This window comes from Thamnophis elegans, chromosome 4 (genome assembly GCF_009769535.1).
Source record: "Thamnophis elegans isolate rThaEle1 chromosome 4, rThaEle1.pri, whole genome shotgun sequence".
Lineage (NCBI taxonomy): Eukaryota > Metazoa > Chordata > Lepidosauria > Squamata > Colubridae > Thamnophis > Thamnophis elegans.
In genome coordinates, this window is record NC_045544.1 from 130,348,507 (window position 1) to 130,365,194 (window position 16,688).

The 16,688-nt window shown below is 45.1% G+C and overlaps 1 protein-coding gene across 1 annotated transcript in view; it reads left to right on the forward strand.

Moving 5' to 3' along the window:
- MNT (MAX network transcriptional repressor) overlaps positions 1–15,337 on the forward strand; it is an 87,766-nt gene extending 72,429 nt beyond the window's left edge. The window contains exons 5-6 of the mRNA XM_032216258.1: positions 12,642–12,834; positions 13,836–15,337. Coding sequence (XP_032072149.1) covers positions 12,642–12,834; positions 13,836–14,542 — 900 coding nt within the window. The 3' untranslated portion in view covers positions 14,543–15,337. The remainder of the gene's footprint in view (positions 1–12,641; positions 12,835–13,835) is intronic.
- The last annotated feature ends 1,351 nt before the right edge of the window (positions 15,338–16,688 follow it).

Genomic DNA, 16,688 nt, shown 5'->3' on the forward strand with positions numbered 1-16,688 from the left:
TACAAGCGGGTAGATTTTTCTGTGGGCAATGTCATTCAGATTTATGGCTTTCCTGCCTGCGGCTTATAATTGCACCACCACTGTCTCTGTAATTCATAGAACAGCTGTATTTCGCATGCGTCTTATTTCTACTACAATGTTCACGGGCATAATGTGACTCCTTCCCACCCACCCCAAATAAAACCTTTCAATCAATTTCCCAATTCCAAAGTGCACAGCAGTCAAACGGAAGGTTCGGTGGTAGGAGCTACTCCTGAAATGTTACAGGTTTTGGGGAAGGAGGGTGGGTTTCACCCAGATTCTCCAGACAGGAACTTAACATACCGTATTTACATAACGTAAATCTGGAGAAAAATACTGGCTCCACACCAATTCAGGTGTTGAGTTATATAACCGATATGTACATTTGAGGAAAGTAAAGCATGAAACAAATTGGAATTGGGTATCTCCTAAAGCACTGAAATTATTTTATCAGTTTTACCAGTTTTTACACTAGGAAAAAAAAATGCTGCTGCTAGTATCAAACTTCAATCCAATAAGCAATGTTCCTAGGGCTAATTCAGATAACAGTGCATCAGGTGTTTAAATAACATGGGAACCATTATTTTTGACACAAGCGCTTATGACACCTCAAACTGCAGGTCCTCCTTTTGGCAGGCAATTATTTATTTCGACTTCAAACACAGGGCAGGTTGTAATATATACAATTCCATTAAATGGCTCTTGTGATTTGCTGTCGCTGGAGCGGGGGTAGGTGGGAGATGATTTTGTTATATTGTACTATATTAATTTATTTATTTAGTTTTTATTCTCTTAAATGTGGTTTTATATTCTGTAGACTGCTTTGAGTCACCATGGATGTGTATTCTACTATTGCCAATGACCAGTGGAATTCTCATCTGTCGCCATGAATGGGATTCTGGGAATTGAAGTCCACAGACTTGAAAATCCCCAAGGCTAGATAACAGAATAATAGAGTGAGTTGGAAGGGACCTTAGAGGTCATCTAGTCCCAACCCCCTGCTCGAGCAGGGGACTCTATACCATTGTAGGCAAATGGCTGTCCAGTCTCTTTTTGAAAGTTGCCATTGTGCTCTATCTATAGTAGTGTTTCTCAATCTCAGCAAATTTAAGCTATGGCAACTTCAGAATTCCCCAGCCAACAACATATGTCCATCTGTCTTATTAAAGCATACTGGCTGGGGAATTTTGAGAGTTGAATCACGTCATACTTGCTGAAGATGGGAACCACAGTTCTAGAAAATAGGAAATGGATGCCTCCTTTTGGAAAGGGTGCAATTTCCTATAATAATTTGCTTTGTCTCTGGCATGGGAAACTTTTAATTGGGTTGGAGGTTCATTCAGCATTTTATATTGCAATCTATTTAATGTAGGTGCTGCAAGTGACTCTGAACAGTTAGTCATGCAACCCCACAAGATAATGTAATGAAGAAATGAAGGGAGTTTGTTAATTCTACACATTAACTATTTTATGTATTTTATATGTGGCCCAAGACAATTCCTCTTTACTTAATGCAAGCCAAAAGATTGGACAACCATGATTTAATGTTTCATTGCCTATAAGAAATATTATGTTAGAGGTAAAGATAAAGATTCCCTTCGCACATATCTGCTAGTCGTTCCCGACTCTAGGGGATGGTGCCCACCTCCGTTTCAAAGCCAAAGAGCCAGCACTGTCCAAAGACATCTCCGTAGTCATGTGGCCGGCATGACTAAACGCCGAAGGTGCACAGAACGCTATTCCCTTCCCACCAAAGGTGGTTCCTATTTTTCTACTTGCATTTTTTACCTGCTCTCGAACTGCTAGGTTGGCAGAAGCTGGGACAAGTAACGGGAGCTCACTCTATAACGCGGCGCTAGGGATTCAAACCGCCGAACTGCCGACCTTTCAATCGACAAACTTGCATGCACAAACAGATAAAGGAAAACTAGAAAACTGCATGTCACACTATGCAAAAAATTTCCCCTAAAATTCATTCTTCTGCTTTTTTTCCCCAAACTTATTGATGATTGGAATTGGATGCACATTTTAATCTCTTGTAAAATCCACATTGAAGGTGTAGATTTAGTTGACTTGCTTCCTTTTAAAAATCCCCTGGATTGGGCATCCATACAGCTTTCCTTTGCTACATCTGTCTTAGAAATGATGGGAGATTGTGACTCTTTTGTTCAGGTTGTGATTGGCTCTGACATGAAGGTACCAGAAGAGCTAGGCCCTTATCCACCCCCTTGCCCCCCCCCCAAATAAAAAAAATTAAAAGCCACCCAGGTGCAAAACAGGTTTTAGATATGCAGCTAGCTGTAGCCATGGGAGCTGGTAGGTGCATGGTTGCTATAGCAACCACTCCCTTGAGGTATCCTGTCTGATGGTGTACACACACACACACACACACACACGAGAAATTATTGAAAGTTGCCATCATGCATCTGTAAGAACTTAGAAAGAAAGGATTCCTTTTCCCAGAAAGAGTGAACAATCAGTTGTGTTTGTGTGTCTATGATTATGAATTTGGGGATGGATGGGTTGTCCAATGTTCCTTTGGCCTTAACAATTAAGTTCTCAATTTACAACCAGAATTGAGGCCAAGCTTTTCTGTTTTGGCAGTTGTTAAGTGAGTTTTGCCCCTCACCATCACAGGTCTAAGCTTCGTTCCTGTGACCACGGGGAGGTTGCAATAGTCATACGTGTGAAAAACGGCCATAAATCACTTTTTTATGGTGGTGTTGTAACTGTGAACAGTCGCTAAATGGACTGTTGCAAGACTACCTATATAACCCTAGAAGCAGTGAAAAGGATGCGCCTAGTCCAGTGTTCCTCAACCGTAGCCGTTTCAAGACGTGTGGACTTCCCTCGCCGGCTGGGGAATTCTGGGAGTTGAAGTCCACACATCTTAAAATGGCTGAACTTGAGAAACTCATTAGTCCAACTCTGCAGTATGCAGGGGAGAAAAGAAACTTTGCAAGCATCCACGCCAGGAGTTTGTCTCTTCTGGTTTTCCCACTAATTCTCCCTGTTGATTTTTATCAGGTCTGGCACAGGTCTCTCCACCGTCCCTTCCTCCACCCTCTAAAGGGGAAAATATTCAGCCAGATAAGTCAGGAATTTCCTGGCAGCCTTAAACTTGGCTGTGCTTGTCTCCCAACAGACGGTGGGTAATAGGAACACCGACAGAGCTATTGCTTGGATTCATTCCTCCCCTTCTTTTAACCCAAATTCTCTCTCCAGCATTGTCAAGTTCATTCATTTGCATTTCTGAACTGGAATGGTGATTCTTAAGATTTAGCACGTCTCTTCTGTTTTTTATTGTTTCTTAACAAATGGGACGTGTCCCATTAACAAATGGCTCAGTGGCTAAGACGCTGAGTTTGTTGATCAGAAAGGTCAGCAGTTTGAATCCCTAGCACTGCATAATGGAGTGAGCTCCCGTTACTTGTCCCAGCTTCTGCCAACCTAGCAGTTCGAATGGACGTAAAAAATGCAAGTAGAAAAATAGGAACCACCTTTGGTGGGAAGGTCCTCCTTAAGTCATACAGGTAATCCTTGCCTTATGACCAAAATTGAGATGAGAATTCCTGTGGTTACGTAAGTTGGTTATTAAGTGAGTCACACCCGATTTTACAACCTTTTTCACCGTAGTTTTTAAACAAATTGTTTGCAGTTATTATTTATATAATCGTTAAACAAATAAGGCCTCCCCACCTTGGTTTTGCTTGTCGGAAGCCAGCTGGGAAGGTCACACATGACTCCAGGGCACTGCAGCTGTCATCAATCCATGGGAGGTGTCAAGCACCTGAATTTTGATCACATGACTATGTGAGATGTTGCAACTGTTGTAAGGGTGGACTAGAAGACCTCTACAGTCCCTTCCAACTCTGTTATTATAATTCTAGTGAGTAATGGCTGTACGTCACTTTTTCCAATGCCACTGTAACTTTCAACAGCTGCTAAATGAATGGTTATAAGTCAAGATCTAATTGTACATCCCTGCCTGTACTAAAAGCACAAACTTATTTTTGCTTCCTTGCCAAACAGTAATGTTCAACTATCCTATCCTAGAGGTGTACAGCTGAAATGGTTTAGGGCAGGTGTAGGTGTGTACAGCACACACCTGCTCCTGCTTTGCCTTTTTTTTGACCTGGCAATGACCTTAGAATGATAACCTGCTGGAATTCAAGAGACCTCTCTGAAGCACTTTTTGAGTTGTCCATCCCTAATGAACAGATAATGGAGGACATGAACTTGATTAGCCAAGATTCCTTCTGATTTGTTTCTTCAAGTAGATCAGGGAGTGCAGTCCTGCCTTGGCAACTTTAAGACTTGTGGACTTCAACTCCCAGAATTCCCCAGCCAACAGCATGAAGAAGCAAGCCAAGTGTGGTTCAGAATCCAGGTGTTAACTTAGCAAAGCATTTAATGGATGTGAATTGTGAAGAACAGTTGATTTATTGTTGACCTAGTCCTTTTTCTGGCTGCAGGAAGATGTCATCTGTGTATATAAAAATGGCTGTGTGTGTGTGTGTGTGTGTGTGCATAACTCTGGAACGCCTCAAACAATTTCAACCAAACTTGGTATACAGATGACTTACTCTCTGGAAAAAAATACTGTGGGGGTAAGACACCCCTAACACCCCTTGGGGTGTGTGTTCCGTTAAGATACAGGCTGTTGTGCCTTACATTGGCTTCTACCATACTACCGTAAAATGGCTTCTACTGTACAGTGCAGTGGAGTTGCCATGAAAACAGCTTCACAGTGCTCCACAAGGGAGCTCCCTCTGGTAAAGGGGAAAATCCAACATTAGAAATTATGTTTGGTCTGGGATTATTTTTGAGGACAAATGTATGGATTAAAATAAATAAATACCCGGGCAACGCCAGGCTATCAGTTAGTTGTATATAACTATTAACTCCTGACTTACAGGATTTTTTCAGGGAACCTCCTTCCATTCCTCCCCCACACATCTAGTATAGGGGGTCTCCAAACCTGGCAACTTTAAGTCTTGTGGACTTCAATTCCCAGTATTCCCCAGCCAGCATGGCTGGCTGGGGAATTCTGAGAATTAAAATCCACAAGTCTTAAAGTTGCCAAGGTTGGACCACACTCCTGCTTAATCCATTGCACAAGTCTTGATCAGAGGTCCTTGCTCAAGTGCACTGATCCTCTCTTCCTGGAAACCCAGCTTAAACCTTTCTAAGCCACATTTTTCCCAGTGCATTATTTTGTGCCAGCAAATACAGCTGCTGTAATTGTTGCATCAGCATTGAGGCAACCATGGCTTGCCAAGATCTGGGAAATAGTCTTAAGCTTGCCTGCCTCTTTTTTTTCCTTTTCTTTTCTGTATTTCTGTTTCAAAGCTGCCTACTTCAGCATTTTTCCTGACTGTTTTCAGATGAACAGGTAGTCGTTGACTCACAACCCAAATTGGGACCCGGATTTCTGTCACTAAACCCAGGCAGTTCTGGAAGTGAGCTGCACATGATTTTCCAATTTTTTTTTTTTGCAACAGTAGTTAATAGAAATAGCACTTAGACTTCTATACCACTTCATAGTGCTTTTACAGCCCTCTCTAAGCAGTTTACAGAGTCATCCTATGGCCCCCAACAATATGAGTCCTCCTTTTACTGACCTTGGATGGATGGAAAGACGAATCAACCTTGAGTCTGGTGAGATTCAAACTGCCAAACTGCAGGCAGCTGGCAGACATGAGAAGTAGCCTGCAGTACTGCACTCCAACCACTGCAGCACCACGGCTCATGTTAAGAGAGTAACTGCAGTTGTGACTCGTGTCATGTGGTCCTTAAGCAAATCTAGTTTCTCCCAATGACTTTTTATTTATCAGAAACCAGCTGGGAAGATCGCAAATGGAGATCACATGACCCTCCAAGATGCTGCAACCCTTGTGAATACATGTTGGTTGCCAAGCACCCGAATTTTGTTCTTGTGACTGTGGGGGTGCTCGAATGGTCATACGTGTGAGAACAGGTTGTAAATCACTTTTTCAGTGCTGTCGTAACTTTGAATGTTTGTTAAGTGAGTTGTTGTAAGTCAAGGACTACCTGTAGTTTTTGCAACATTAGAACCGTGCTATATTTCTAGTCAAGGCTCTGGTTTTCCCAGTTGCAATGGATGGCTGTGAAAGTTGGACCATAAGGAAGGCTGAGTGCCAAAGAATGGAGGCCTTTGAACTCTGGTGCTGGAGAAGACTCCTGCGAGTCCCTTGGACTGCAAGGCCATCAAACCGGTCAGTCCTAGAGGAGATCAACCCCGACTGCTCTTTAGAAGGCTAGATCCTGAAGAGGAGACTCAAATACTTTGGCCACCTAATGAGAAGGAAGGACTCCCTGGAGAAAAGCCTAATGCTGGGGAGCCTCCTGATGGTCCCTCAAGCCTCCGGAGGGCTTAAACCGACCCTACGAGCAAACCGGAAGTCCATTCCTGAACTTTCAGTTTGCCCGTAGAGCCGATTTTTTGGCGCGCCGGAGGCTTCAGGGAAGCTCCTGAAGCCTTCGGGGAGGGGGGGTAGGCTCATTTCGTCCTCCCCAGGCTCCTATAAAGCCTCTGGAGCCTGGGGAGGGCGAAAAATGGCTTTAAAAAAGGCTGAACTCAGCTGGCCAGTACGCGCTGGCCAGCTGACAGGGCAACGCTTTGCGGGCCCTGACAAATGGCTCTGGGTGCCACCTGTGGCACTCGTGCCATGGGTTCACCATCCCGGCCCTACACCACTTCAGACAAACGGTTATCCAACATTTTCTTGATACAGATATTGTCATCAAGAGTCAAGCCCAGTCTGAAACAGCTTTGTAGGTAGTCTTGGACTTAACAACCATTCATTTAGTGACTTTTCACAGTTACGGCGGCACTGAAAAGAGTGACTTATGACCGTGTTTCACACTGACGACTGTCGCAGCATCCTGCCACGGGATCAAAATTCAGACACTTGGCAACTGACTCATCTGATGGTTGCAGTGTCCCAGGTGTGCGTGGTCACCATTTGTGATTTTTCTGACCAGCAAAGTCAACGGGGAAGCCAGTTATTAACTTAACAACTTCAGTGATCGACTTAATAGCTGTGGCAAGAACGGTCATAATATGGGGCAAAATTGACTTAACAACTGTCTCACTTAGCAGTGGAAATCCTGGACTCAGTTGTGGTCGTAAATCAAGGACGACCTGCAGTTTATGTTTTCCAGGCTTTCAGAATATAATGTGCTCTGATTTTTTTTTGAATGAGAGGTATTCTGTGTTGTATTTCTGTAAACTTTGCTTTAGTGTTTGTTCCGTTTGCATGTTTCGTGTTAGATTTCTGTTTATTTTACCTCAGTGCTTGTTCTGCCACTCAGGGCAAGGCGGATCTGCAGGTGGAAAAAAAAAATGACTTTGCAAATTATGTTGTAAGACCAGACAGGATGATGCTGGTTGGTCCTGCGTAATGAATGCCTTCAGCTTTCGCACAAATATGTGAGTCATGTTGCTTGGCAGCAATTACATACTTTTCTGTGTGAAAAAAGAATCAAAATGACAAAGTGTTGCAGCCTGTTATCCTTTTGGATAGTCTTGTCATTTTAGTTATCTGCTAAATATTTATAATTGTGAAACTTGCATAGAGAAGATAATTGTGTTATGTATAGCAGAGTTGGCAGGCCGGAGCAGGAGGGGGGGGAAGGGGTGTGGTTTTATAGAAGGGGCAGGCGTGTATGCATGGGCACAAATACCTACAACGTTGATGCATGAGTGGGGCCACAAGCGCATGTGACGAGGCTCGCGTGAGTATGGCTGCAACTGCCTGCGATGCTCACGCGAGTGGGGCCGTACATGTTCATGGAGGCATGCACACCAGCTGGCCATTCACGGGTGCCCTGTGCTGATTGGCCAAGGGCCAGTAGTGGGCCACAGCCCACAGGTTGGGGCCCCGTGATGTATAGGACTGCCCCGCATAGCTTCTCTCTCTTTATTGTGACTTTTCAAATTATTCTGCATATTGACTGCCCTTTATACCCTGTTTCCCTGAAAATAAGACCTCCCTGGATAATAAGCCCAACCGGTGTTTTGAGCGCATGTGCTAAAATAACCCCTCCCCTGAAAATATTGCAACACAGCAGCAGCCATGAGGTGACCACGCTCGCCGCCTCCTGCACCTCAAAAATAATAAGACCTCCCCGAAAACAAGACCAAGTGCTTATTTCAGGGGTCAAAAGAAAATAAGACCCTGTCTTATTTTCGGGGAATCACAGTATATGCGCTTGGCCTTATTTTCGGGGAGGTCTTATTATTTTTGAGGTGCAGGAGGCAGTGAGCGTGGTCACTTCATGGGTGCTGCTGTGTTGCAATATTTTCGGGGAAGGGCTTATTTTAACGCATGCACTCAAAAGCCCGATTGGGCTTATTATCCAGGGAGGTCTTATTTTTGGGGAAATAAAGTTCTTTGCTTTTCGCTGGCCCCTTTGGCACATGCGATGCCTTTTCACCTGCCATCCCTTTAAAAGCTTTGTCCCCCCCAGGCCAAACTGCCAATTGCCAATTAACTGAATTCAATGAGAGGAAAGTGATAACACTGAAAAAGTTTCACAGAGTCACCGTTGCAACTGAGCAATTAAGTTTGAATGGTTTGGTGAATCAACACCTGCCTTTCCTAAACTTGTGGCTAGACGTACCCATTAGGCCCATGATGGCAAATCTATGGCACTCATGCCCAAAGTGGCACATGAAGCCATGTCACCCGGCACGTGCGGCCTTGCCTTTTTGTCTTTCGGGTTTCTGGTGCGCTGTCCTTCACGCATGTGGCAGCACAAAACTGGTGTGCATATATGCGCCGGCCAACTGATTGTCAGGTGCCAGAACCCGAAAGTTCGCCTTTTCCAGAGCGTGATCCCTTCGTGTGCACTGCAGTACCGAAAACCGGCCTGCACATGCGCACCAGCAAGATTATTGTTAAGCGCGCATACGTGCTAGAACTCGGAAGTTTGCCTTTTCCAGAGTGCAGCCCTGACGAGCGTGCATGTGTGCACATGACATTTCCATGCAACCTTTTCGGCACTCAGTGCCAAAAAGGTTCGCCATCTCTGCCTTAGACTCACGGAGAGAGCTGCAGCGATAAGCAGCCCTTTTCAAATCGAAGGGTCCGTTTCTGATACCTGGATAAGTTCCCTTTTTCAACCCTAGGGATCTGCCGGATGATGGTTTGAGGACTAACAGTCTAATTAGGGTAGAGCCCTTTGTGCATGAAATGGATCTCACACCAAGGCTCTTATAAATTGCGTTTCCTCCTCCCCACCTTCATTTTTTAAAAAAATCTCCTTTCTGTTTGGAGTAAAATTAGAACCAGCCACCTTCCCTGCTGCACCCTTCTGATAAGGCTGTTCTGAAAAGATGACACATCGATGTCAGCCGAAATTTGCAGCCGGGGTGGGGTGAGGTAGGGGTGGGAGTCCAGCCATGTCTGAAAGGAATGAAATAGGCAGAACTACCAAAGGAAGGAAGGTCCTTCTGTTCCCCCCCCCCTTCCCAAAATACAAACTCATAAATCACAAGCATTTGCAAGACCACGCCCGCACTCACACACAAACCCACACTCACAGAGATATACTCCCTTAAGTGTATTGGGAAATGCTCGATTTTTATCTTGGCTTGGCAAAACCTTATAATCTATGTCTAGGGACATTTCCAGGCCTGGATGGTGTTCATTAAGAGATGCTTAATACAAGCCGATAATATTTAATCGTTCTTAATGCAATGAGTTTTGTAGTTTACTCGTCTAAGCAATTTACAGGCGGCCCTCGACTTACACCAGCGATCGAGGCCAAAATTTCCTTTGTGAAGTGAGATGGTCGTTAAGTGGGGTTTGCCCCATTTTACGACCTTTCTTCTCACAGATGTCCTGCGGTGAGTTGGCCATGGCGAGTTGACTGCGGCAAATAGCCACAGACCCTAAAGAACAGGGAGAAATCAGGCCTGCCAAGGCAGCACTTCCTTCAGTTCCTTTCTACCTTCCCTCTTTTCAAGGTCCTAGCCCTCATGGAGTTTCTTAAGCTGAGTCACAACTGGATCACTTAGGATAGGAGAATTATGCTGAGGTGGGTTCTCCATTCTCTCCGTTTGCTTTGGGGTATGAAGAATCGTCCCATAAGGAAGAAAGCGAGACTTATATTCACTTTCCTGAGTTTTGTACCGCTGACCTCAATGCATCATGGCTAGTATAGCTCCATACGGGCTTTCTGGAGCTTGGGAAAAAGAATGGCGGTTTGTCAAGGAATAAAAACGCGTCAGTTTGGCACATTGTTTTGTTTTGAGGAGAATGGTGCGTCAAGAGGATTGAGAAAACAACCCCATTAAGGAGCTTGGAAATCAGTTGGATGTTAAAATCAGCCGTTGCCAAGATTTCTGTAACCAGATCCCTTTTCTCTTCCATTAAATTGATTTAAAACAAAAAAAAACACCCTTTTTTATCACAAAGGGGTTGCTTAGGGCTTAAAGGAGACAAGACTGCTCAATTGCTTTGCTAAGCTTTTTAAAAATTCTCTTAATTTACAGGGTAAATCTGTCTTTAGTGCAGAGATGGGGAAGCTTCTCCCCTTTACGACTTGTGGACTTCAACTCCCAGAATTCCTGAGCCGGCCATGCCGGCTCAGGAATTCTGGGAGTTGAAGTTCACAAGTCATAAAAGAGCCATTGTTCCCCACCCCTGCTTTAGTGGGCTCAGCAAATATAACTCCCCCCCAAAAAATGTTGAGCACAGAGGCCCAACAGTTGCACCTCTTTAAAGCAGCCGTGGTGTGTGTCCCCTTTCCTCCAGTGAGGGCAGGCCAGCTGTGGAAACGTAGGACTTGAAGGCCCGAGTCTAAAAAAAACCCCTCAGTTGTGTTATATAAAATATGCTTGCACTCCATTCAGCTTCAAGCAGTTGGTTCCTTAATGCGGCCGAACGAGCAGAGCGTAACTGAATCATGTTTGAGTAGAGCTGTGACCTCATAAGCTCATTCATCCGGTTCCTTGGACCATTAAAACATCGTTTTTTCCCAATTTTCGTTTAGCCTCTGATTCCTTCATCTCTCAGGCTTCGGAGAGGGACAAAAGGCACTCTTAGGGGAAATGGTGGCTATTGTTTCCAGTGAAGAAAATCCTGAATCAGCCCTACATTTGCTCAATCCTTGTTCTTTTCCTTCCTTCCCAGTAGATGCCAATTGTATTTGAAATCAGATTTCCTGTGCAGCAAAGCCAGAGTGGACCTGAAAAATGGAAATCTCTTAAATATTCCCCCTACCCTTGGGATTTGTGTACAGGTAGTCCAGTGGTGGGTTCCGGATCCCGTTGTAACCAGTATGGTTGCAACAAGGCTCGGTACCCACCACATGAATGTGCGCAGCGCACGCATGCATCCTTACCTCTTGCAATGCCTCCGTGAGCCTCTGCAATGCTCCAGCTACTCAGCGGAGCGTTGCGCAGGCACCGAAGAGCTCAAATACAGGTAAGGAGCTTGGACGGGCAGGTGGGCCGTCCGGAGCACTGTACCGGTACGGTACCTGGTGCTCCGGGCAGGCACCGATATGCCCGTACCGGGGCATACCGCCTGCAACCCACCACTGAGGTAGTCTTGAATGCTTCCTCATTTTATAACCTTTCTTGCCACAGTTGTTAAGTGAATCACTGCAATGGTTATGTTAGCAACACCGTTGTTAAGTGAATCTGGCTTCCCCATTGACTTTGCTTGTCAGAAGGTTGCAAACAATGATTATACATGACTCTGGAACACTGTCATAATAACTATGAACTAGTTGTCAAGTATTTGAATTTTGATCACATGACCATGGGAACGCTACAAGTGTGAAAAATGGCCATAGGTCACTTTTTCCAGTGCCATTGTAACTTTGGTCACTAAGTGAACTGTTGTAAGTTGAGGACTAACTGTAGTTCTTTCGGCTTGCTATTAAGAGGGACACTTAGCTTGGCAGGGAGATCAAGCCTGCAACCTGTCTCAAGTGATCTTGATGGATTTGTTGTCTGGTCACCATCATTACTTAAGAGAAGGAAAAAAACAGCATTTCGCTCTTCTCTCTGCTCATAGATGCTGCAACAGGAATGTACAAGAGGCATTCCCACATTCAATGTAGGGAAGATACCGCTTCTTAAATCAATTTACCAATCCTGGGCCCTGAAATTGTTTTGTCCTGTGTGAGCCGTTGATCCCACTTGTCAAGGACAATGGGAGATGAAATCATAAACATTAGGAGAGGCCCATGAAAGCATGTTGGAAGTGGCAACCTCTTAGAAGAGGCATTCCGTGTTCCTTTTGAACGGTTCCTTCTAAAATCTCTAAAACATACCATTTTCAAAAGGTCGATGCAGAACTCGGCCTTTGTTGAAGAGGACAACTAATGGCCTACAGTCTTGTAAGTGTGATATAAAAATTTGGTAGCTCAGCTTCTTCCTTATCTGGGTGTGCCAAGAAACGAGGATTTCCTGTCATTTATACAGTCCGTCGAGCAAAGTTCACAAGATGGGATTTTCTCTTCCAGAGCTCTGTTTCTATGGAAGGCTGCGTTTATCCAAGGCGGAAAAGTTTTTCTTCCTCCTCCTCCTCCTTTTGGATCCTCCTTCTTCTGATTTCACATTTTGCTTTTCTTTGCAGACCTTGAAACGCAAAGAGAAAGAGTTTGAGCATGAGATGGAGCGGCTGGCCAGAGAGAAAATTGCCACACAACAACGTTTGGCAGAGCTGAAGAATGAGTTGAGTCAATGGATGGATGTCTTGGAAATTGACCGGATAATCCGCCAGACGGTTCAACCAGAAGATGATCAGGCATCCACTTCAACTGCTTCAGGTATGTTGGGATATTTTGGTGCCATTTCACCGCAAGATTCCATTTTGTGACAAGATAAAAGTTAAAGATTAAAAATAAATAAAATATAAAAAGTAAGGAAGGAAGAGAAAGAGAGAGAGAGAAAGAAAGAAGCTGAGAGAGAGAGAGAGAGAGAGAAAGAAAGAAAGAAAGAAAGAAAGAAAGAAAGAAAGAAAGAAAGAAAGAAAGAAAGAAAGAAAGAAAGAAGTTCACATGCTGGAAAAATCACTTCAGTGGTAAGATGAGCGGCATATAAATTTAATAAATAAAAATTTACAAAAATGAATAAAGAGAGTTTTTTTACTCGTCTATGTAACACTACTACTGCATGAGTAGTAGCATTATCTATCATCCTATCTGTCTAATCTAAGAACTGTGGTGGTGCAGTGATTAGAATGCAGTATTGCACTCTAATTCTGATGACTGCCAGGGGTTTGAGACTGTCTCAAAGTTGACTCAGCCTTCCATCCTTCCGAGGTCGGTAAAATGAGAACCAGATTGTTGGGGCAATAGGCTGACTTTGTAAACGCTTAGAAAGGGCTGTAAAGCACTATGAAGCAGTATATAAGTTTAAGTGCTATTGCTGCTCATCCATCCATCACTACATCTATCTATATCATCTATATATCATTTATTATCTATCTCTATTTCTCTATCTATTGTATCTATATCTACTATTATCTATATCTATCATATCTATCTATCTATCTATCTATCTATCTATCTATCTATCTATCTATCCATCCATCCATCCATCCATCCATCCATCCATCCATCCTTATCATCTGCCTGTCTATCTGTCATCTATCTATCTATCAGCTATTAAATGTCTACCCATCGCACCTAAGTGACTCTGGGCAGTTTATAATCCCTATAAGAAATAGGGATTTACGTGATCGAATGACCTGATATGGCCCTCTAGGGGTTCTCGCCTTTTCCCTCAGCCAGAATTTTACATCTGCCTTTGTTTTATCTCCCCGCAGAAGGAGAAGACAATATAGATGAGGACATGGAAGACAACAGCCCTGTCAATTCGTTGCCGAAGCTCGCACATCGCCAGCATCCCGAGCTCTTGAAAGCAGTGGCCCCCATCGCTGCTGCCCATCGGCCATCGGTTCTGCCACTGGCCCAGAAGCACGTCACGCCCCACGCCCCACCCCCTCTCCAGCCCCAGACCCTGGTCCAGCCCCAAGCGATTGTCCCTGCACAGACTCACCTCGTGGCGGCCTCCACCGTGCAATCGACTGTTATCGCCCACACGGCCACTACCCACGCCTCCGTCATTCAGACTGTCAACCATGTTCTCCCGGGCCCCCAGCCCAAGCACATTGCCCACCTCGCACCCTCGTCCACCTCTAGCCCGGTCCAGCTGACGACCACAGCTCAGCCCATCGGCCACATCACTGTGCACCCGGCCACCCTCAACCACGTAGCCCACCTGGGGCAGCAGCTCCCCCTGTACCCGCAGCCCGTGGCGGTCAGCCAGCCCGTGGTGGGCCACATTGCGCACGCCATCTCTCACCAGCAAGTGAATGGAACTGCCAGCCTCGGCCAGCCAGCAGTCATGGCGAAGCCCGGCGTTGGAACTCAAGTTGTCCACCACCAGCAGTTGGTGGGCCAAACAGTCTTGAACCCCGTCACCATGGTTACCATGCCCCCTTTTCCCGTAAGCACCTTGAAGCTGGCGTAGAATCAGCTGCAAAACAACTGGATAAAACTCCATACATTCCAACTGTGCCCCGTGGCAGAGATGTTAGGAGGGAGAGGGTTGGACACACTGACCCTCCGCGACAGGATGGCGCAAGAGAGAGAGAGAGAGAGAGGCCGCGGGACGGGCAGAGATAACCTTTCCTCCTTCCACCTGTCCCTTCCCCAGTTTTTCCCCCCTGTTTTGATTTCTCTCGAGAAACTCGGTCATGGGAGGGGGGGTGTGGGGGGGGGTAGAAAAACCCATAAGGGCTGCTTCTGCACTTGAATTTCCCCTAATCAGAGAGAGAGAAAAATAAATCAATAAATTGTCCTTCACGGTGATTTTTTTTTCTTTTAACATGTAATCAGTGAAATAAGACTGTAATAAAGTTCTTAAGACTTCGACTTTTCCTTTCAACCACCCAGCCGTCACGACCTTTATTTTTTTTAACTTTATTATTTTATTTTATTTTTGGATGTGTTGCTTCTTCATAGTTCCTTTTTTTTAATGGCTGATCTCTTTTATTAAGACTTTGCATAGAGGAAAAAGAAAAAGAAATCATAGAATATATATATATATAAAATATCTACCTGCATATAGCTACATATATATATATATATATATATAAATATGGTTCTCTGTGAACACCATCGATGGGCAGATCCTTTTGTTTCCAGGAATAATGGACACGTCATCATCACTCCTTCTGCTTTGAAAGGAGAGAAGAGATAGCATCCTTTTTTGTTTTTAAAAACATCTTGAAACGATAAAGATGGTTTTGTGGACCAGGGTATTTAAAAAAAAAAAAGGCAAAACACATTACTCCTTCCCTAACTCCCCACTATATTTACATTTCAGTAAAATCATCCATAATCACTGTGACTTGTTATGGCATTTTAAGGATACCCTCTGTCTAATAAAAAGGTAAAAAAATTGAGGTTGCACACCCGTGGATTTTGTGTTTATTGTAATACTAGCTGAATACCCGTGCTCCGCTATGAAACGATGTGATCGGGCTTGATAAATCGACACAGCTTGAAAATTAATGAGTAGTCACAGTTGGCCTTTCCTCACCTTTTTCTCCCTCAGGTTTGCCCCACAGAAGCCTCTTCTCTTCTATCCCCCTTTTCTCCCTCAGGCTGGCCCCATTGATCATCTCCTATCCCCTTCTCTCCCTCAGGTTTGCCCCACAGAAGCTCTTCACTTCTATCCCCCTTCTCTCCCTCAGGCTGGCCCCATTGATCCTCTCCTCTCCCCTTCTCTCCCTCAGGCTGGCCCCACAGAAGCCTCTTCTCTTCTATCCCCCTTTTCTCCCTCAGGCTGGCCCCATTGATCATCTCCTATCCCCTTCTCTCCCTCAGGCTGGCCCCACAGAAGCCTCTTCTCTTCTATCCCCCTTCTCTCCCTCAGGCTGGCCCCACAGAAGCCTCTTCTCTTCTATCCCCCTTTTCTCCCTCAGGCTGGCCCCATTGATCATCTCCTATCCCCCTTCTCTCCCTCAGTCTTGTCCCACAGAAGCCTCTTCTCTTCTATCCCCCTTTTCTCCCTCAGGCTGGCCCCATTGATCCTCTCCTCTCCCCTTCTCTCCCTCAGGCTTGCCCCACAGAAGCCTCTTCTCTTCTATCCCCCTTTTCTCCCTCAGGCTGGCCCCATTGATCCTCTCCTCTCCCCTTCTCTCCCTCAGGTTTGCCCCACAGAAGCTCTTCACTTCTATCCCCCTTCTCTCCCTCAGGCTGGCCCCATTGGTCCTCTCCTCTCCCCTTCTCTCCCTCAGTCTTGCCCCACAGAAGCTCTTCTCTTCTATCCCCCTTCTCTCCCTCAGGCTGGCCCCATTGATCCTCTCCTCTCCCCTTCTCTCCCTCAGTCTTGCCCCACAGAGGCCTCGCCTATCTTATCCCCTTCTCTCCCTCAGTCTAACTCTTTAGCATTGTAGCGTTTTTCAGGTGGGGAGGGGGAGTAGAATGTCTACACTCCCAGCTTGCAGACCAAATGAGTCATGCACTGGCCACGCCCACCCCCAAGTGGCAGTTGGAACAGAGTTCAGGTAGGGTCAGGGAATAGTCTTAATTCCTTAGCATTAGAGCGTGTTAATAATATAAGAAATACTAAAGATCAGATGGTCATTTCAAAAAATCTTTTCTTAGCG